This window comes from Heteronotia binoei, chromosome 1 (assembly GCF_032191835.1).
Source record: "Heteronotia binoei isolate CCM8104 ecotype False Entrance Well chromosome 1, APGP_CSIRO_Hbin_v1, whole genome shotgun sequence".
NCBI classification, from domain to species: Eukaryota; Metazoa; Chordata; class Lepidosauria; order Squamata; family Gekkonidae; genus Heteronotia; species Heteronotia binoei.
Window position 1 is genome coordinate 80,478,537 of NC_083223.1, and position 22,938 is coordinate 80,501,474.

The 22,938-nt window shown below is 44.0% G+C and overlaps 1 protein-coding gene across 1 annotated transcript in view; it reads right to left on the bottom strand.

Moving 5' to 3' along the window:
• The window catches only part of TBX18 (T-box transcription factor 18), a 36,392-nt gene extending 20,426 nt beyond the window's left edge, over positions 1-15,966 (bottom strand). Inside the window, exons 1-4 of the mRNA XM_060236636.1 lie at positions 15,662-15,966; positions 13,166-13,358; positions 10,557-10,658; positions 5,948-6,119 (exon numbers count right to left, since the gene is read on the bottom strand). Of these exons, the coding sequence (XP_060092619.1) occupies positions 5,948-6,119; positions 10,557-10,658; positions 13,166-13,358; positions 15,662-15,944 (750 nt within the window). The 5' untranslated portion in view covers positions 15,945-15,966. The remainder of the gene's footprint in view (positions 1-5,947; positions 6,120-10,556; positions 10,659-13,165; positions 13,359-15,661) is intronic.
• Positions 15,967-22,938: the final 6,972 nt, after the last annotated feature.

The window sequence follows — 22,938 nt, forward strand, 5'->3', positions numbered from 1 at the left end:
TGTTCAATAGACTGCTGGATTTTATCTCCTTACAAAAAGAAAAAGAAAGGAAAATAAATATATGCACAGATAATTCTGTATTACAAAGAAATACCTGTGAACTACCATTTACTTCTTACTCCTTTGTTTTTTTAATTCTAAAACCCTTGTCACATATACAAGAAATTTAGCTTTACTGTAAAGATCACCTTGAAATGAAAGTAGTTAAAATCTAACTAACCCAGTAACTAGGTTACGTAGATTACTGTATGTATAAATGTACGCGTACACATGAGAAAGTAGTTCACAACATTTAAATGTGAAACAATGTTAGGACTGTATTTGATGTGTTTTAAATTATCCAGATTACACACACAAGAATATTTTATTTATGTATTTGGGATAATTCTATGCTTCCTCTTTAGAGTCCTGCTTGAGGCAGCTTACAATCGAAACAATGGCACCATATTAAGGCCGTTAAAAACAAGCCATTGAACATAAACAGAATAAAATTATCCATAAAACAAGATCATTTTAAAAGTTGGTAAAAGAAAGCTGCTGATTATAATGCTGTATGCACTACTTTAATTTTAGATATACCTTGAGTCAGTTACATGACCACATGAAGGGGGCAACTGATATGGCTTGCTTTTTCTTTTGTATACTAGAGTGTATAGACTACAGCACCTTCTTCCCATGTGTCCTCTAAAGAAGTAGTTCTTTGGCCCTCCCTCTTCCCCCCCCCTCTTGCTATAACTTACACAAGCATAAATTTTACAAAGTCATTAATAGTCACTCCACATTTAAATCACAATAGAATTTGGAACATATACCTATTTTTCCAAACAGTTAAGTCGAACTAACAGTGGGAACAGGTATCATTAAAGAATCTGTCCCTTGTAATCTGAGGCTGCAATCCAAATCACAGCCATACACTAAAGCATACAGAAATCATCAGGTTAAGCATTCCTATCTTTGCGTTGTTGGAATGCCATGCTAGGTTCTTTTAAAAGGTGTTTTTTTCAAATATCGCATTAAAACACACACAAATCCGCTTCACTTTTTGCCTTTAATTACTGATCCTAACATTCTTCTAATCGTACATTCACAACTGTGACAGTAAGAAGATCATTTTTACTAGGATGACAGTTGAAATTCTTACAACTGACACACATAGCCTTTTTGATAAGTACAGTAAGGGTGACTGCAACATAATCCAGTACACATACACAGGCACACCTCAGGGCCAGATTAACAATTAGGCCAATAGGCACTGGCCTATGGGCCCTCATGCCTTTAGGGGCCCCAGGCCAGCTCCCCACCCCTGTTTCCCCCCTGCTTGCAGCCTTTCCACCCTGCACATGCAGCTAGCAACTGAGCCACTCTCTGCCTGACTTGCCTGGTCTGGCTGCTTGTAGCCACTCTTTGCCTGACTTGGTGTGGCTGCTGCTGGCATCGTTACCAAGTTTACCTCTCTCTGCTTCTTCCCACAGCTTTGTCAAAGGGGCATTTGAGAAGGTGCCTGCAGGCTGCAGCAAGGACCACAGGCAGCGGGGTGGGTGCTCTGACTCTGAGATAATTTGCAAGGGGCCCCCGAGATTTTGACTGCCTTGGGGCCTCCAAAGGGTTTAATCCAGCACTGGCACAGCTTTTAACCTAACATGTAATGTTGTGAAAGCCTCTTATTTCAAATAAATGCAAAAACACAATCCATTTTATGATTCTAACAAGGAAGTTATCTGAGAAGATTTAAAAAGTGGAGGGAAAACTGAAAGGGTAAAATAAGCAAAACTGGAAACTGCATTTGTTTCCAAAGGACAGAGAACAGACTTTTATTGTTCTGATTCTGAATAAAACTACAGAGTAGAACAACACAGGTTGGAGGGTTGTTGTAATGGTGAGGGGAAAATAATTTGTGTTGCCTATCATTCACCAAATGAAAAGCCTGTGGTTACTGATACACCCTTAAACACATTGGTTCAACTGAGAACATTGCACGGAGATTACTCAGGCCTTAGACACAATTCATCAATATTTCTAAGACTGCACTTCTGAAAGCTAATTTACAGAATGCTATCTTCAGACTCCATCTTTTAATTTATAATGAGCCTCCAACTCTTCATTTATAAGAAAAAATTCTTCCTGTGATTTATTCTAGATGTGCAATAATTCAACCACTTCAAAACATTCCTTCATTCTGTCATAATGTCTAAAGAATAAAAGTGTATCCTACGGAACATATTTATTTGGTTTTTGTTTTTATATTTTCTTGTAATAAAAACTGGCACTTTGCAATCTTCCCTATTTTAGAAAGACCAATGTATTATGCAATATTTTGTATTCATCTTCAAAACTTATATTCCAATTTTCAAAGAACATTTTAGGCCTGAATCAGTTCAATGTGTATTTTGAATTACTCTAGAAAAAAGCTACTTGACTTTCTTCCAAACTGAAGTACTTAGTGAAGAGGAATGCTTGAGTAATCCTAAAGTATTCCACACAATGAATAATCGTTTTATGGCAAAAGCGACGTAATTTTCAACTCAGAGGGGAAATGTTAAACCTTTATGGTTACACAATGTGAAAAGCTATTCTCAGCCCACCTAATATCTGTAGATTGCAATTATCTAGCTCAAGGACATTCAATTATCTAATGCGTCCAATAAAAATAATAGTTATGAGCAACCAATCCATCCATGGCCAATTGCATTGTCAAGACCCTTCACTGAGTAAAGCTCAACTTCATCACAAGTTCCCAAGCACCACAGCCAAGTAAGTGCTCTGAAAATACTAAACAAGAGCAAATTTTCCCATATATGAACACCTGTCTTTACTGGAAAAATACAGAATCAAGATCCAAAAAGTAGAGACAAACTGTCAAGATTTACTTAGGTCCTGACCGATACTCCCTCTAAGCTGCTGAGTCTTGTGAGCAAACATTCTACTTTGTGAGCTACTGGCATTAAAGTTGTAAGCTACTGCATAAATTAGTTTGTTCTGGGGCCTTTTTTCCTGAGTCAAGACAAAAAAATGTGTGAGCCAGAGGCTAAAAAACTGAGCTAGCTCACACTGACTCAGCTTAGAGGGAACACTGGTGCTGACCATCTTGGTGAGATGCACTTCTCATCCAGAATAATTTAACAACTTCTGTAAAGCAAGTGACTAGCTGTACCAATTTTCCATTACTTGCTTATAATCTTGCTTAAAATTAAACCAGGGAGAATGGTTGCTCATACCTGTAAACCAGAGGTGGTGACTTCATTTGTTACGAGACACAGAGCAGACATAAATGTCACTTTGCCGGGCCAGGCCATATGTGTCATAATATGTGACTTGAGGTACCAGAGATATAACTTTATAAAGATGATTTCAGATTCTGAATGGCAATAGCAGGCTTGATTGGATTAGGTGTAATATGCAGAGGGGTAGTAGGTATGGAGATATCACCATTGGTAACAAGACAGGAAACCTAGGTCTCAGTTTGGTCCAGAAAGATTCAGTCCAGGAGCAAAAAATAAATTAATATAAGTCTAAAAAACCAAGCAATGACTCACAAAATATCACAAATTTTCTTAGACTTTACGGTGTTACTGGGCTTTTATTCCTTCTTTGCTATTGGAAACCACAACATGCAAAAACCAGTGGGGGGACATTTTAACCTTCCATGATATTCAGTTGCAGATCTAAGAGTAACAGTTCTCTTACAAAGGAATTCCAAAGGGAGAACAGAAAGAAAGACTGCTGAATTGTAACTGATAATGAAGCTGAAGACAATGCATCCTCCTGGAGTGAACTGAGGCATAGGTTTCTTCTCTCATTACCAATGCCTGATATTGTAATTTGGCATCTGAATTCACTCTCCAAGACTCACATTCTAGCTGTATCTGAAGAAGTGAGCAGTGACTCGTGAAAACTCAAGCCCTGCCACAAATTTTATTAGTTGTTAGGGTGCTACTGGACTCTTGCTCCCTTCTACTAATAAAGATTGTAAGCTGCGCTGCTGTTAGGCTTCTTCTCTCCTCCCCCATCTGTTAGAACTGGAAAGGGGGATCCCTCTCTCTCTTTCACTCCCCTCCCTTTGAAGAGCTGTGCATGCACACAAAAGTTTAAACCTGGAATAAAACTTTGTTGGTCTTAAAGGTGCCATGGGACTCTCTCTCTCTGTCCTTACTGGACTCTTGCTCCCTTCCACTAATAACGACTTCAAGCTATACTGTTAGGTTTCTTCCCTGCCCCCCTCCTTCTGTTAGAACTGGAAAGGAGGATCTCTTTCTCTGGCTCTTTCACTCCCCCTGTGAGTATCTCTCTGTCTCTGAAGAAGTGTGCTTGCACATGGAAGCTTATACCTGGAATAAATCTTTGTTGGTCTTAAAAATACCATGGGATTCTGTCTCTCTTTGGCTCTTTTCTTCCCTCTCTTTCTCCCCAAAGGAGGGGGAGAAGGGGGAAGGAGACCTCAGCCAATCGAGGGACGGGAGTCTTGGTTTTCTTTCTCCCCTCTGCAGGAGATGTGAGAGCTGGGCAAAATAGAGCTGCAAAACAGGAAGCAGATGAGAGCCAGTTGCTTGCAGAATGGGTAGGAGCCCTGAGGGGCCAGTTCTGTCCCACGGGCCATATGTCTAAGCTATTAATAATAGGTGGCCAAAAAACTCACAAAAACCCTATGAACACAGTATGTGTGGCATAGATCCATGTAGTTTTTACCGAACTTTACTTTTACTTTAAAATCTCCAACAATTGTCAGCTTACTTCAAAATTTCACCATTTTTAGCCTCTAGGAACAACTGCTTTTGTTGGTAAAGACCAGTAATTTTCTTCTACCTGACCAACAGTATGCTTATTTATGAGCAGATTATCTATAGGTATGCAGATTGGACTATACATAACAACTGCTCATTCGACATGATTAAGAAATCTAGTGCTACCTGGAGATCAGTGTATAGCATATGGACCATTAGTGGCCTCAAAAAAAATCAGCCTCAGGCTGTCAGTCTCAAAACACACATAATAGCTTTTTAAAAAATCTTAATTAGTTGACTGTTTTTTCTGTGTTCTCCATTCGTGCAGGGACATTTTTCATATATAAGGGGATGTCTTATTTATCTACAAAAATGTAAGCACAGCTCTCACATATTGCTGTTCATAGAATTTTTTTCTATAAGCACAATCTTTCAAAGGAATTAATGTGTAATTTATAACCAAATTTTCAAAATGTATTATTAAAAAACCTCATTTCAAAACTCCAGACTACACTATTCACCAAAAGTTTGATATACGAGTATACTGGGGATTGTTTAAAAGACAATGATCAGTCTTTGTTTCCACTAGTTAGGAACAGAGAAGGAAATATTCTTATAATGTATGTTGTCACGTGAGGTAGTGTCATGACTAAACAATTTGGAGCTTGCAAACAGAACACTTAAACTGAACAATTCCCTGCCAGTTTTGCAGATGTAATGAACTTCAGCTGTGAACAGGTCTTGCTCCATAAGGTAGGTAATAAATCATTATCAGAGTGAACACAGCTCTCATGTTGTTCCTTTTGAGTACCGTTATTAACACCTCATGGGGTTTTGCACAAATGATTTAGCGTTTTTTTAAAAATAAATCATTAGTTAAAATTTTATTCAAGTAAAATTATTGTAAGTTGAAAATATTTTTAAGACAGGCATATTGTTTTCAATAAAGAACTGAAGGTTCAACCTATACGTGCACTGACAAAATGTAATGCTGGTTCTACACTTTCCATTTAGTTAATTTAATTTCTCCAAGGCAGAAAGCAGTCTTGCACAGTAAAATGGCACCCAATTACTAATTAACCATCATGGCAAAATGTAAAAGCATGCACACACATAAACTGATCTAAGTTTTGTATGATCAATCCAGTTTTTGAATGTGAGGTTAAATCAAAAATCCTTTCTTTAGAAAATGCAGCACTTTGTACCATCTTAGAAAACAACATACTCACATGGCCCTGGTCATCCAATTCATTGTTTGTAAGTTTCAGTTTGTCAAAGCTGATGACTTGCCTCATCCAAGTCTCTCCTGAGGCAGGTGAATCTGGGTGAATGTATACACGAGGAGGCACGGGTGAGTCAGCATTACCAGCCACCATCCATTTGGAGCTGTGATAAACATACCTATGGAAAGAAACCCATTGTTTATGACAGGCACAATGGAAGTAATTAATTGGAACTTTCACTATTTCGCAGCAAAAAAATTATATCAGAATACATAGCATGATAAATATTTAAGTAAAAAACTAGAATTCCTGTTTGCATGCTGGTCAACAGTCAGTCAAATACTGTCAAATATTCAAAGTCAAGAATACCATTTCTTAGGAATAAGTGCCTTAAAACTGACTTTTTAAATGCTGTTTATTTGCTTTATCTTTATTACTGCATAGTAGACTGTTACTATACGCTGACCCTGTGTATAGTGTAACTATCCAAATCGATAATTATGAAATAGTTTGATATTCCAATAAAGTTAAAATAATTGGCCTAACTAATCAAACAAACATTTTTGACTACTTGTGTACCCAGCCAACCTTGTTCCTCTGCACATTATATGGAAAACTGCAGCCCCAATAAACATTTTTGGCTAAAGTTATTTTGATTTAGCCAATTATATTTTAAACTAAATTAAATGCTGAAAAATCTAAAATGAGGCTGTAAAAATAAACATGCATTAGATATAATCCCAGAAACATGTACCTTAATGTTTATACAGTAATGGGATTATTGCAATAAAAAGAAACATTCTATGTAGATTCCTTTTAAAATTCAGATTAAAATTCCAGTTCTTTCATTTATCCAATTATTAAAACAATATTCTGACTTTTGGTGACTCCATCGTCTATTTAAAACTATCCACTGAACGCGCATTTATCTACCATAATTTTTTACAAGCATGCTCTTAGATAGCATATGGACAGAAAAGAAATAAGCATGCATTTACTTTAAAATAATCTTGTTTACCTAGATATATCAGCTGGAGTTGGGCACAGGCAATCAAATCTGATGTGATCAAAACAGACTTGAATTCTGTTTTACAAAAATATATGCCTTAATCCAGAGCCCAATGTGCACTCCACTGCCAACATGGAGCTGAGTTGCCAGCTCCACTGGAGTAAAGGGTAGAGGAGCTCTGTTATTACATCAAAGGGACTTAACTTGCATTAAATCATTGGAATCCAGTAATCTTCCTCAATGCCACAACTGTAATCCAGTCTAAACTATTTTAAATTATTTGCCATTTTTTCTGTTTGCAGAATTCATTTATATATTATAAATATTTAAAATCCCTTCCTAATATTTACCATAATATTACTAAAAGAGATAAAGTATTATTATGTCCTTCATGCTAAAAGAAGTAAGAATGGGATTACTGTGCAGAATCCACAGCACTCAGTTCCCATGAAAGGGATATTCATTTTAAGAAAACTTCCAGAATTAATTTCAGTATTGAGCCACAACTCAGGAAGCAAGTAAGGATTATTCAACAGAACAATGGTAGGAAGGGGGAAATTGTGTCTTTCCTGGCTAAGAAATGCCCTTAGACCAAAGGTTCTCTAGTAAACCCACTGATAACCCACCATACCACTAAGAATCTCTGAGAACATCTAAACTGACCCACTCAGAAAGCACCCTTCCAGCACACTTCTAGAAGAAGAACAAAATGACAGGGTAGAGACCCTTAAAAAAAATACCTTATAACCAACTCGGTAGCACCGTTGAAGACTAGCATATGGGGAAAAGATTAAAAGAAATATCCCACAGACATAAATTGCACTAATTGAAGTGGAAAAGAAGGTCTTTATAAGAGAAAGTTTACGATAAAAGAAAAAAGGGGGGAAGGTAGTTAGATTCCAAAGGGAGGAGGGCAAAAATCACAATCCAGGGAATGGCACCCAATAAAGAGAGACAGCCAGCTTTGCACAGTTGCTAGGGTCTGGGAGACCCAGATTGGATTCCGCACTCTGCCATGGAAGCTCACTGGGTGAACATGGGCCAATCTCACTTTCTCAGCCTAACTTGCCTCATGGGGTTGTTGTGAGGATACAAAGGAGGAGAGGAGAATGTACGCCACTTTGGGTTCCCACGGGAGAAAAAGTCATGATATAAGTGAAGTAAATAAATAAATAAGATATGACATACAGAAAGACTGAAATATATGTTAATAAAAGTTATCTGAATGAGTCATCAGCGCTAAATTCACTCATGTTTACCCATTTTAAAGAATCTCATAATTTTGAAATCATACCTGATGTATCCTTCCCAATTTTCAGTTCAAATGTGCAAGATATATTTAAGTTCATAACTGAAGTAATCCATAAAATATTATTTGAACTGACCTAGAACAATCTGAATGAAAACAGATGTTTCACAAAAATCAATGGAACTTAAAAGTGCTTAATCGGGACCAAACAGTTCATGGGGTTTTCCCCTCCTGTATCCATAACAGGAAAAAAAATTACGTTTTCTTTTATCTGTAGTAAATGTTACACTTGTCAGCCTAAAAAGGAACTGTACTATGCTATGCTTCTGCAGTGCAACACATAATCTAAGTTATAGTGAAATTTTAGGATACAATTCCATTTTGATGTTAACAATGAACACAGCCATTTCAATATAAATTAAAATTAATACCGTAATTGAAATATTCTATCTAAACTGTTTAGTGAACCAATGCAACTAGAGAGCAATGCACTGGATCCTAAAAACACTACCTGAAATCTGCAGCTTACTTCCCCTTCTCCCTACAGCTGTAAATTCTGAAAAGTAATACAGATGTACATGCCACATTTCCATATCTCATGCTTTTATGAATGGCCACAACTCCAAGTTTAAAGGGCTCCAAATTGTGGATAGCCTCATTCTCTTTAGGAATACCCATAAACATAATGAATTCAACAATGTAGCACAAAGCATTCCACAACAACGGTTGCTTTCATATTGTTGTTTTAAAATGGCTGTTACCATTGCTGGCCTGATTCCTTGTAAAGCAACATGGGGATGGAGGTTTCAGACAACATATTTAAATCCATGTATGAGTTGTGTCTGAAGCATTCTGCCCATTTCAAACCACTCCACTTTTTTTGTCCTTTTAAAAAAATATTTTGTGCTACAACGCTAGACCCATATAGCAATTCAATGATAGCTACAAGCATCTGAATGTTGTCAATATAGCATTTAAGTGCTGTACTGGTCTAACACTATAGCACCTAAGTTAGAACATGCGGGTCAGGAGGGAACCAAAACAAACATGCACTGCAGGAAAGCAGGGGGAAAGTGGCACTTCCAGAACCGCTGCAGACAGCACACTACAGAGGTGCAAAGAACACCTGAAAATGGAAGTTTTGTTTAAAAAACAAGCTCAGCTCCACTTTCTAAAGGGGCACAAGCAGTATTGTTTGAAAAGATAAAAAAATCCATTAGCAACCAGGAGCCAAAATGGATGTGTCTGAAATGACGGAAGAATCAATTAGCAACTGGCAGCTAAAATGAATTACAAAGCCCATTTGAAAGGGGCTGTTTGAAAAGAATGGGAGCTCCCCTGTCTAACAAAGCTATGTGCACATCAGAGCCCTAACTCTCATAACAGAGTAACTGGATTGGGACAATATGGTGCTTGATACTGTGCAACCTACTAACAGAATAGAATTATGCCATTTGTGATCTTGCTGCTTGAATTCTGATCAGTTTATACTGGCAGATCTGACTGAGAATTCGTTAAACATAAAAACATTTTAATACCATATTATGGGGTCCTTAAGAAAGTTAAGAGAGAACAAAAACTTTCTGCACACATAAAATGCAGAAATAGGCCTGCATATAAAGCAGAAAAAATAGGATTTGTGGTGCAAGAGTAAGGAAAAGGAAATTGCTTTTCATATATTAAATATACACAGGATTTTTAGTGAATGGGGCAGTTTAGCTTATGAAACTCACAGTATGCACAAGTCTCTTCCAACTGAACCCTTTGGTGATACTTCTTTAACCCGACAATAAATATGGCTGGACCAACTACTGTAAAACTTTTAAATTCCTAAAAACTGAACTGTGTTCCCCCATTCCTACAAATTCTTACCATGAGTTCAAAAGGAATAAATGTGGATTGCCCTGGTTATTAAACTATAATTTTAGCATTTACTCATTCAGGGAACTTTTCATGCAGAGAAGTGAGAAGAACTGACCACAACTAATGCTGCTCTTTGACTGGGCTAGCACAGTGCTTTACACAGGTTACAGACAGTCCAAACTGACCTTCCTGGCTTCAGTGAGTCTATGGCAAAATAAGGGAGCTGGAGGACTGTGGCTTATGGGACAGGAAAAAAAATATTTGAATGCTCATCTAGAGTGTGTTCAAAATATGAGCCAAATGTACAAAGCAGTTGTGTAAAAAAAATCTCTTGATTGTTCTCACGTGCTTGGCAAAGAACATTTATTTTTTATGCAGTGAGATGAAGATAGGAATTTGGAAGAGTTAAGCACAACCTTCTGTTAATTTCCAAACTAGCCACGCTCTTTTCCAGTTCCCGATATTCCAAGTTTTATAAATTGCAGTTACTATACCTGTATCTTTTGTTATCCACTGGGACAATGTCCATAGCAATATAATATTGTTGATGTGGATCTAGACCTGAAATTTTCACTCTCATTGCAGGAAACATCCGTCTGAACACAAAAAAGGAGAGCATTTTAATAAAAAACAGACTTGGAGACTTGTACAGAAACAGGGACATGTTTGCAAAAACAGCTCCAGCATTTTCTAATTTAGGATTAGCAGCAGGAATCTTTATCATTATCTCAATGATTAATAAAATAGTTCTTTATGTATGTTTCAACAGACTTCAGATGCTTCCCTCCCCTGCCCCGACCCATCTTTTCAAATTTCTTCAGAATACGGATTATACCACAATATTCAAGTATTGCTTGCTGATCAGCAAATTCTGAAATTTTGTTTTAAAAATTTAAGTTTTACAACAATAACATCAGGAAATGTACTGAGATAGGAGCTATTGCTCACACAAAATAGAACATTCAGAGGCTAAAACTAAGGATATTTCCTTGAAAGGAAGTTTCACTGAAGTTGATAACCTTTATTTCCAAATCATAGGCCCTGATCAAGAAATCCTTAAATCTAGAACTGGTCTCCCCCCGCACCCCCCATCCCAGCCAAAAAGGTTACCAGCACTATCACAGGAAGAACAGAATATGATGCTTGAAATCAGTTTTCCTCCTCTCTAATTGAACCTGTCATAGCAGACAATACTAATAAATTGCTTTAATGGTACGTACACGTAACAGAAATACAAGGTCCACAGTATCCTCCCCCCATCCCACTAATACACTAGACATGAATATTTAGAAATCAATAGAGCTTACTCCTTCATTAACATAGTTAGGTATGTACAGTAAATAAAAGTCTAAGGCTTGGAAGACTCATTGCTTGATAATATCAAACACTAGGTATTATAAAAGGTAACACATACAGGTTTCACAATGTGCAGACAAAGAACACATTGATTTCAGGTGCCCTTGCATATGTGAATCTACCAGTGGATACAGTCTGAAGTGTTATTTTATATTCAAAAGATAAAATCTTTTCACTAGTACACCTTCTAATAAGGTCAGCAGAGGAAACTAAATATGAAGGAGTACCTACATGGCTACATTTCCCAGGGTCAGACTAGAAATTGTTATAGAACACATAATTTTAATACATGTTGCAACTCTATGGATAACTGTTAATTGTGTCTACTTATTTAAGGTTCAGTTTGAAGAAAGTTTGTAACAGATATGCTTTTTGTTATTACATAAGCAAACAAGCAAATCCCATTATGTTAAATATTTTAATGCTCCAAATATATGAAATGAAGCTAGATTTTAGAAAGAATTAAATATTATGATTAACTAAACAAGGGGGCAAATCTATCTGTAGCCAGCTAGTTAATGCTGTTATTTCAATACACCTGTAGATAAAAAGGAAAGAAAACCTTTGACAGGACAACTTTTAAGACAAATGTTTCCTTGTGCTGTTTAAGACTGCACTTCAATCATTAATAAAACCCTCTGAAAATGTAGAAGGTAACATATGGATTCAATAAAATATGTTTCTGTAATTTCTAATAAGTTCAGATACTTTTATACTATACAGGTTTTTACCATGTGTATCCCTTGGAAAGGGAAGAAAAAGGTTCTTTTCAGAAGAAGGCAGCATTCATACCCTTCACTCTAATGAACAGGAAATCCAAAATTCCACATATTTCTGTATCAACTGAAATTATCCTTGCTGAACTGGCTTATAAATCAATTTACTTTATTTATTCTGACGCATTTGTGAATTTGGGATTTTGTCTGCTATCTTTAGAAATTAACAGTCATTTGAACATGTTCAAATGTTCAAATGCAGTGCAAGACTTTCTATTTAATTAACGTTGTGGAGCAAACCCAATGTGATGATATCCTCAGCAACTGAAACGCAAAATGAAAGGACATCTATAGTTTCTCCTGATGTTGTTTAAATGTTCCTCAAGAACCATTTTAAAGTATTTATATTGACATGTAATAACGCTAGAAACTGTACATTCTAAAACTATTAAAAAACAAATTGCAAAAAAAGTCTTTCTGGGGTTTGTCCTAAGGGGTAAACAACCGGTTTACACTCTAGGATCACTATTAATGTGGATGGCTTAGAATTACACTGATCACACCACAAACCCATTACCTTGAAACAAATCAAATGTAAATGGCTTTCCAAGTCTTGTCAGTGTGTAAATATTCTTACTTGGCAACTACCGCTAAAATACGCGTCATGCAATTTAAAATACAACACAAGTCGCTAAATCAAGCGGACTAATGACCAGATCCTCTACAAAACAAAATACGCCGACTTGCCTGGGTGTTTGCACCCAGTTCACAATGCCACGTGGAAATAATTCTGATTGAATGGAATAGAGTCTAGACTTTATTTCCAAGTCTAAGTTATTAACAGCGTGATACCAAACTGGATAAGCCGAAATTCGTGCGTCTTGCTGCTCTCTGCTCGCCTCGCACTCGGAAGGAAACGGCCTCTACATCTCGCTTTGAATTCTGGATATTTACGAAATCCGGGAAATGTGCACATTTTATTGGGGTGAGGCCGACGCCTATGGTGGATGGTATGGGGGTCGGTTTCTTACCTTCCCGCCTTGGTAATGATCATCTCGGTGCCGATCTCGTGGAAGCGCTTCCAGAGCTCCGCGCCCTGCAGGTCCACCCGAGGTACCTGCGGGGTAAGCAGAGGCGAAGCGGGCCTCGAACCCGCGGCCTTGGCAGGCCCTCCGGGTGACAACGACGGTGACGCGGTCCTCAAGAAACTCTCTTCGCAGCCGCCTGCAGGGAGGCGAGAAAAAGAGAGCCCGTCAGGCGAAGAAACAACCCCACATGCGCCAAGCCCCGCGTTAGGCGGCGCGCCTGTTCTCTCTGCCTCCATCTTGGGTTTCTGAGGGAGGCGAGAAAGGCTAGCAGCGGCCAAGCTTCGGCTCCGCCAAGCAATTAGAGGCGCCTGCAGCGGGGCCTTGTCCTCCCCTCGACGCGCACGTGCGCTTCTGGGAGGGGGGCACGTGGGTACTGTGCCTTCGCCGCTCCTTTTGGCGCGCCTCGAGCCAGTCTCTTGTCAGGGCCTGAACGCGGCGAGAGAGAAAAGCCAAGCGAATGGCCGGGCACGAGCTCGTATTGGCTAAGGAAGCGGTGGGAGAGATTGCACTCACAAAAGGGCCGTTTGGCGGCCAGATGGCGGGAATTTGGGGACCACGTAAAGAAATAGTTCGAGAGCCCCCAAGCCCGGCCGCTAGTGGCCGAGGAGGAGAGAGGCTGGGCCTGCTGCGGAAGGCATCGCCATTTTTTGTGGAGGGGAGGCCTTGAAGAAAGCCGGTGACCCACGGGGGCGTTGGCTGGGGAACAAATCCCCTTGGCTTCAAAGAGGCCCTGTGGATTTCAGTGGAAATCCCGCTCGCCTAGCAGGTCGGTTCCTGAGCGGAAGCCCATTCCTTGTGATAAACTGTGTGTGTGTCCCAGATTTTCAGAGTATCTCAGCCCCGTGAAGAAGCCTTTACATTGCAAACGGCGATTTTTAACAAACGTGCTTCGCCGTGCCTATTTGGACAGACCTCTTTTGTACGGATCTGATTACTGACGATGAGATGCCATCCAAAGAAAGCGACGGGCGCCTATCAAAAGCAACACATTTAAGCAGCATAAGGTTGGGTATTCGTTGATGGCATGGCTGTAGGTGGGTGGAACCTAACAAATAAAGTATTTAGAGGTTTAGGGATTCTGTTGAGAAACAAACCAACAACAGTTTCACTGGGGTTTAACCGCTATAAAACTACGTCTATTTTTATCTCTTCTTTAAAACAAAAAAAACCCCTAAACCATGATCAGTCTGTTTCGTACTTTTTATTGGGTGGGGAGGGATCAGCACAAAATTAGTCCCAGAAGGAAAATATGAGGGCCTGGCGTGACTTGGTCCATGGGGTAGCAAGAGCCGGACTCCACTGTCCGACTGAACAACACAATGATTGGGCTACATATTTTTAAATCTGTATATTACAGTGTATATATACAGTACGCAGCATGTAATATATGTTGTTTAGTGAAGCATGCAGCTCCCTGTCTTATTTGTGGCAATGTTTTTATTTCAAACAAATTTTAAGTGCATATTTTTAAAACGGGAAAGCATATTATTCCTTGTCTTAGTTCAGCTTTTCACCTAGCTGGGGCAATTAAGAAGAAAGCCTCTCTTCATGGAGCTTTATGTTCTCAAAATATGCTCCCACTAGCATAATACTAAGAAAACTGCTTGTGGAGAGTGCCCCCCCCCATATTAAAACAATTGTTGATACTACAACTAATGGGGGGGGGGGAATGTTGAATAACTGTGTCAGTCCAAATAGGATTTTAAACACCAGGGAAGTTCAGTTTAAGCACGCTTCAGTGTCAGTACAATCAATGAGGGCCAGAAGTCCTCAGCATAGATTAGGGTTTCTGAGGATTCCGGTACATGCAGACACGCCGGGCTCAGTGTTAGATCCGTGGCTTGTTGAGCGGAACATCGCAAGAATGTCCTGTGTGTACGACTGTAATCGTGGAGCTAATTTCTAGGAGGAATGTACTCTGGGATTTGGAAAAGAAAAAACCGGGCAACACACAGACTTCCCAACCAAATGGTTCCGAGAAAGAAAGACCTGGTAGTCTGGCAGCAGAGGATTGCCAACATCCCTAAACCAGGGTAGCATCGCTCCAGCAGAAGTTTCAGAGTAATTTCCCGCTACTGCGAAAAGATCGTTTTCTTCCCCACCCTCCTCGGGGTCTGCAGAGCAAGCGGGTCTGGTTTGCAGCAAGGGAAATAAGAGCAGAACCCACGGAGGCTGGCGGTGACGGCGGCCTCGGGGTGCGGGCAGGCAGCCGCCGCGAAACTGCAAGGTGGGGCCGCGTTTTTGAAACTTGCAAGATCGTCTCTGAGAGCGGGGCGGTCGCGTCGCAGCCGCCTTTGCCCTGCAGGAAGCCTCGAGGCGGCTGGGCTGCAAGGAGAGGGGGGGGCGGGGAGGAGGAGGCAGAGCCCAGACCCACCCGACGAAGGATCCCTGTTCAGGGTTTCTGCCCCGCGGTTGGCCTGGCGAAGGCGATTCACTCACCGGTCGGCAGTGCCCGGGCGCTGCAGCTCCGCTCGCCGTCTGCCGAACCAGCCCCAGCGCCGGACTGCAAAGCTGCGCTTTCTTCGCTGTCCGCGCCTTCGCCGGCGCCTTTGTCGCAGCTGCTGCTGCTGCCTCCCTCTTCGGCCGGCGCCTCTTCGCCCTCGGCGCCTGCCAGCTTCCGTCGCTTCTGCTGCTTCTCGGCTCCGATGAGCGCCTCCACCGAGAAGGCGTGCGCCTTGAGGCTCAGCATGGGGCAAGGCGACGCTCTCCTTTTCTCGGCCATGCCCGGAGGCCCGCGGGCTGGGCGCCCTCTTCGCCTCTCCCTCTGCCTCCTCGCAGGCCGCGCCGAGTCCTCCTCCTCCTCCTCCCCGCCTGCGGCTTTTACATCCAACTCGCGGCGGCCGGAGCGAGGCAGGCGGGCGGCTTTGTGCCCCGGGCTCCCTCGCGCGCTCTCTCGACGAGCCGCGGCGGTGCCTTGTGGCGCAAGAGGCGCTTCTTCGCTCCCCCTCCTCCTGCTCTCCTCCTCCAAGCTCTGCCGCGTCTGAGGGGCCAAACAGCTCTGACATGGGTAACAAACGCTCTGCGGACACAAATTAGGGCTTGTAATTGAAATTTGTTGCCTTGATCTGTCAGCACTTCCAGGCAGGAGACCGGGGGGAAGAACTGGCTCATTAGTGTCAATAAAGTGACTGGACGGGGCGGAGCCCGGCGACGGAGAGCGGGTGTCAATCAAGAAGGGACCCCGGCCAATCAGAAGTGAAGGATTGCTCACCCCCGCTTCCCCCCAGCAGGGTGCTTCTTCTGCCGAAGGTTACAAAAGTGCGTGGGAAGGGGCGAGGGGACCCAGGGGGTGTTTGGCCGCGCTCTCTTGCTATGGCATCCCAAGCCCCCTTTCCTTCCTTTCTGCGCACAAAGGTATTTTGCATCTGTAAAATGGGAGTAGCAGTGACCACACTCTTAGGGCTATTGCAATAATACAGAATATATACCTTCTGAATATATCGCCTTTCCAGGCAATGCGCTAGTTGTTTCCTGTCTTCCCCACCTCAACAAATACCAAATAAAAATACAGATACATTTTAATGATGACTTTGGTTTCTTTGTACCCGGGCAAAAAACAAGTCCTCTACAAACAGGTCTCTTCGCTCCCCCCCCCCGCCCCTTCCAGTAATAAAGTGCTCCTAGTTTTCATGATGCATTTCTAAAAATCCAAAGAGGACAAGGAAGACATATTAAACGTTCCACTGGGGCAGAACTTGCATGGCTTTTCAAACGGCATACTTGTTACTACTCCTAAGGCAGAGAGCTCCCAGAGCCCCAGGAAAGTCTGGCTAAAAAGGGAGAGCTCCTGAACAAAACTGTGGAGCCGGACGTGACTTGCGTTTTGTGAATGGGGTTTGCGCAGGAGCACTTCCGGTGGGAACGACTTTCACAGGTTATCGAGGGCAATCCTAAAACCACTCGCCTGGCTTGGGAGTAAGCAAGCCCCGTTAAACACATCCAGGATCCTGACCAAACCTGCTAAGAATACTTTCTGTGTTTAGAGTCTGAATGCCCGAAAGCGAGCGTGGGCCCAGTGCCGCCCACTATAAAGCAGTGGCGGGTTGAAAACTGTAACAATCCAGTTTTGTGTGGATTGGGCTCCAGGTATATAAACGACACGAAACGTTCCGTGTTAACCTGTTTCTCACCTGACAGGGTGGCAGTAAATAATAGGTGTCTTTCCTCGTGGACAGAACATTTCCCAAACGAGTGCTTTTAAATCCCTTTAGCTAAATATTTTGTCGAAACGGAGCTGTGCGCCTGCTTCTGCCCTTCTAAAGTACATCTGTTGTTTTTGCAGACGCCGTCTTTCTTGAGTTACTGTAATTTTATTTTCACTAATTTAAAATATTCGTCCCTTCCAGAAAAAAAGGACAATGACCTTAAATGGCTTGGCAGCCTGGGAAGGATTTCCTTCCTGTTCGAGAAAAGTGGGACATCAAGCCCCAACGAAATACTTTCATTCTTTCATTTATGACAATATAAGCAACTCCGGCGCTTTAATCCCCATGCCAGTAGCTGGCTTTAAAGTCACCTTTTCTTTGAAAACTACTTCCTCAACATCTTTAACCTGGAAGTACATCTTCCTGATTGAAATTTTCCTCCCCCTCCCCCCATTCAGGTTTGTGTTCCTCCCTAATGTCAACATAAAATTAAAGTAATGTCACAATAAAATAAACCAAACGAGACAGCGTTGCTAACCTTATCTCAATAGGAACTGTACAATAACCCTGTTCAGGTCATCAGGCGCTTTTTACAAATGTCGTCTTTCCCCTAAACTAGGCATTCTGGAAGCAGATAGTCACAGATATTCCTTGTAACTTTTTATAAGGCTGCCTTGGGTGAATTAGATTCCCGGTGGCACCCTTGTGCTCCGCGCTAAAGGCAAGAGGCGGCGGGGTTCGCCTGGCCCTGCTCGGAACCTCTTTCTGAGCACAGTGGCGGGCAAGTCGCATTCCGAGATCTCTGGGAAAAGCCACGTTGAAGTGAGGACTCCAGAATGCTCTGGAATATGCAGAATCCGAAAGCAAACGTCCTTGGAAGTACCGAATGTTTTGGATTCGCTGCCCTGGCTTCCCCCTTTCGCTTTTTCAACGCCACACCTTTTCCTGTAGAGAGGATCCTGTGTTGGCTTTTAGCCCACTTTTGAGCAATAGCGGAGGCGCCGTTGCCCACTGTAATGATAAGAATCTCTCTCTTGTTTCTTCTTCCAGCAAAATGTGGAGTATTTTTTTTTTTTTTTAAAAAAACACCACTTCTGGATTCGGGGGGGGGGGGGGGAGAGATGATGTCTCTTTGGAGACTACGCCCCGTAGTGATCAGAGGATGGAATTTTAACATATCGCTAAAATGCAGAGCCATCTGCGAGAGAGGCCAGAATTTACGAGAGAAAGGCAATTTGGAAAGTCAAAAGCTCTGGAGGTAGATCGCTTTTGCCTTTCCTTTTCAGCAGCGTTTCATTTCATTTTAACGCCCTTTAAGCGGACGCCACCCGCCTTCTGAAGGAAGGGCCGCTGCTTGGGAGGCAGTTCAATCCAAGTAACCCCGCGGAGCGCAAAAGCCAGCTGCTCCTGCCCAAGTAACTTAGGGGTTCGCCCCCCGGCAGGACTGGACCGAGAAACCCTGGCTTCCGCGCGTGCTGGGGGGGGGGGGGAGCACCGCGGTCCCTCCACGCGCCAGCGGATCTCCCTGCCCGGTCTAGAGCCAGGGCGGCTTCTGCCTCGGGCGCAGGAGGAGGCAGGCCGAAGAGGGAGTCCAGAAAAGCGGCGGCACTTTTCCGGGCGCATTATGAGGAGGACCCTCTCCTTCGGGGAGCAGAGAGCGCCCGCCCGGCTTCCCTCCCCGCCGCCAATGGATTTCTCTCTCCTGCTCGCACGAGAAACGGGGAGGGGAGGGGAGGGGGAGGAACGGCGGCAGACATTTCAATAGGCGCTTTCGTGAGTCACGTCTCGCTTATTCAGACAGACAGACGGACGGATTGCCCACCCCAAACCTCCCCCTTTTTCTTAATGATGGGATCAAAGCGTAACTGGATGAAACCGAAGCGTCTGGACTTCAGTTCAGAAACGGGAGTTCAGCTTCGTGGGGCTGCGGTTTAAATTGCCCGCCGCCAGGCCTCTGCTTTGGCAGGAGCCGAACTTCGGGGTCTGTCTGTCTCTCCCCCCCCCCCCCCGCCCTCCCTCCACTCCGCCCCAGGCCGAGTTTAGCTTCAGCGCCACCGGGCTTATGCCGCAGGGAAAGCGGCCCCGGTGCGCGGCTCCGAAGAAACAAAGGCGAGATGTGGTCACAAAGACGTTCGCCCCGCTTGTGCTATGTGTGTGTTGGCTGCCACGCGAGGGCCCACATCCTTCCCGCCAAAGACTTCGCCCAACCTGCCAGAACTTCCTCATCCATCACCCCATGGTAGCCCTGGAGGCGGGGGGGGGGGAGTGGTTTTGTCTGTAACTCTGCTCTCACTTGGCGGGGACTAGGACAACTCAAGGTGCCTGGTGCTGGAGTTGATCTTTGCGGTTTGGGATCACCACATCCTGCTTTGGATGTCTTGGCCATCTGAGGCTAGCTAGGCAGTGGGCCTTCTCAGTGGTGGCGCCCAAACTCTGGAACTGTTTCCCCAGGAACAGACGGTGCCCATCTTTTGCCAGCGAGTGGAGACACTTTTGTTTCCTTGGTTGGTTCCCTCGGGGATCTTTCCCTTCTGCCTAGTGTTTTAATATTGTTTTTAAAATGTTGTGGGTATTTTAGCTCTTGGATTGTTTTAGCGATGTGTCTTTAAGATGTGGTTTTATTATTTATGTTTTAATTTGTTAGCCCCCTTATGAGAGCAGAAAGGCAGGGTCTGAAATTTGCAAAATAAAATTTAAAGACCTCGATTTTTTTTTTTTCCAATAGCATGAGCTTTTATTTATTTACTTTGTTCACCCCTATTTTCTCCTCAATGGAGCCCCAAGGCCGCTGGCATTCTTTTCCTCTCCTCCATTTTCTCCTCGGAGTAACAACCCGGTAAGGTGGGTCAGGCTGACAGTGTGTTACTGGCTCTCAGGGAATGGTTGAAATGCCTCGATACATACGGCTTTCTTACAAATAAAAACGAAGGATGCCCAAAGCGATCCCCACCCTCCTTGGGGAAAGTTAGTGACTGTATGTGAGCCAGCAACTTTCGCAAGCATTAAAAACCAAAGGCGTGCAGTGACTGCAGACACAGGGGGACAGCGGAGTTAGGTTGAAAACTGATGTACGAGAGAGCGAGAGGGAAAAACAAGGCGATATCGCATGAACCGGGTTGGTCAATTCGAGTTTCTGTTTTGCCGACGCAGATCAAACCTGTTAAGCCGGTACAGATGTCAGTCGGTGTAAACGGGTGTGTACCATATGTCTGGTGTTCGCACTTCTCCTAATGATGGCGACACACTTAAGTCCGGAACTCTCTGGAGCCAAAGGCTTGCATGGAAGCCGCCAAAGAGCATGGATTTCAGCCGAAACACTTCATTGCCTCAGATTCCCATCCAAGCCTTGAGACGCAGAACCCGAAGGAGTGACTGCCCCTTGGTCTTGGTGGACGACGGTTTTCTTACATATCTGGTCTTGATTCTATATATATATGTGTGTGTGTGTGTGTGTGTGTATTTATACCGCAATTGTACAGTTAAAGACCCCCGGTAAATGTCCAACTGACCTCAGCCTAAATCAATGAGAGGTTCTCAAATGCATGCGGTTGGATTTGGCCCGATCCTATGCTGATGGCCAGTCCCACTTACTTTCAGACTTCTCGCCGAAACCTATCTGTTTTGCAATGATTTTCTGTCCGCCTTCCTTCATTTCAGTGGGACCTTCTTTCAAATCGACTTGCGCAGTCTATGCCCTTGGTTCTTGGAATCAGAGCTTATCTCCACCTAAGGCGTTTATTCCTCCGGGATAAAAGAAAAACAATCCTTTTTGAAAAGGAATCAAGTTCGCAAGTGTTTTTTTTGTGCTCCGTCGCAATGATTTGGGCTGGGGGCGGGGCGGGTTGCTGATAAGGCCGGCTGCGTTGGCATCCTCCGGTTGTTTGCCTTCAGCAAGGGAAGGGAGGGAGGGAGGGAGGCGCCCGAAGGATCTGAGATATCAATCAGCTCAGTTCACTTAACTAGTCGCAGCCAGGCTCTAAGGGAGCGGATGCTTGTGACTCGTCCCGAAAGCATCCCGAAAACCCATCCTCTCCTTTTCTTCTCCGCGGGGTGTAGCGGTGGCCCTGAGCCACGACCCCCGACCGTCACCCGGGCGCATCCATCCTCCTCCTCCGCTCGTCAGGGCTTTGCGGCTGCTCGTGTCGCCAGACTTCCCATTCCACCTCCTCCAGGCTGGCGCGCTCACAAAGCTCTCGTAAAAACCCACGCAAGCCAAAAGGTCGCCTTGCCGGCCCAGAAAGAATAAGAGATCAAAACGGGGGGGGGGGGGGGGGACAGTTCCCTGCCTCAGGCCGGTCTGTGTGCTCCTGCTTGCCCCCCCGCATGGTCCTCAGGCTCCGAAGGAACTCCCTCCCTCCCTCCCCAGGGCAGGATTCCCAGCCGGACCTGGGCGCAGCAGGAGCGCAGCTTCTAGCTTGCCCGCCCTTCTGTGGCGCTTACCCCGGATGCCTTGGTGGCAATCCTAAATCCCTGGGAGTGAGCCCCAGGAGTCAAACCAGAGCGACTGAGCTGACTAGTTTCGGCATTTCTCTCCTGCCCAACAAAGAGAGGCTTTGCTCCGTCAGCGGGGCAGCTCGGCGAAAGCCTTTCTCCCTTGAAGGGAAACTTCCTCTCCCGGGAAGCCAACGGGACCCATTGACTCCTGTTTCCCTCTCCTTCCGCCAGGCCGGGCACCGGCACGAATCGTTGCCTTCTGGCTGGGACTGCGGCGCCCTAGGCTGACTCGCGAGTAAGTGCCGCCGCCTTTATGAGTTGTGCTCATACCTCGAGCATTTCCAGAGACAAGCAGCCGGGCTAATTTCAGTGGCACCCTTCGAAGGGGGGTGGGGAGCGTCGTCGGGTCTGAAAATCTGCCTCCCCTTAATTTCAAGGGGCCTCGTCGCGGCTAAGCCTGAACTCAACGACATTTACTCCCAGGTAAACCCGCTGAAGACTGAGGAAGGGCGCGCTTAGGCTCTCGCTTGCTTTCCCACGCCTTCGCTCTGGTTTCTCGAAGCGATTTGACAGGGATTCCCCTGAGGTGTTGCCCCAAACAACTGAATAGGGAGTGAATCCCCTTCCCCGTAATCATCCCCGGCACACGGCCCTGTGCAGTTCCCGGGCGAGCCCCAAACCAGATCGGCTTTGCTGCAGTTTGGCCTCCTGTTTAGCTCATGAAAGACTGTTCATCAACCTTTGGCAGGCGTGTGGCGAAAAAAGGAGCGAAAAGACTCCCGGCCAGCTCTTGCTCTGCGGGTGTAAATTGAATCACCGCCCTTAATTCCTCCCCCCCCCCCATATCATTGAAAGGGAAGGGGGGAATTGCTTCCATCAGAAAAATGTAGGATTCCTTCTCAATCCCTAGCATAAAATCCCTTCCTGCCCTTTTATGCAAAAGCAGCGTTCCTGGCAGCGCTGGGAAAGGCCTCCTGAGCAGGGCCGGTGAGTGGGAGTAGGCAAAGCAGGCAGCCGCCTAGGGCGCCACCTGGCCTAGGGGGCACTGCTGGGTGCCCCCTCCCAGACGCATTACTCTGGCTCCTGACCACTGTCACCTTCTCTTCTCCCATCACCAAGCTGCCCTCAACAAAGCCA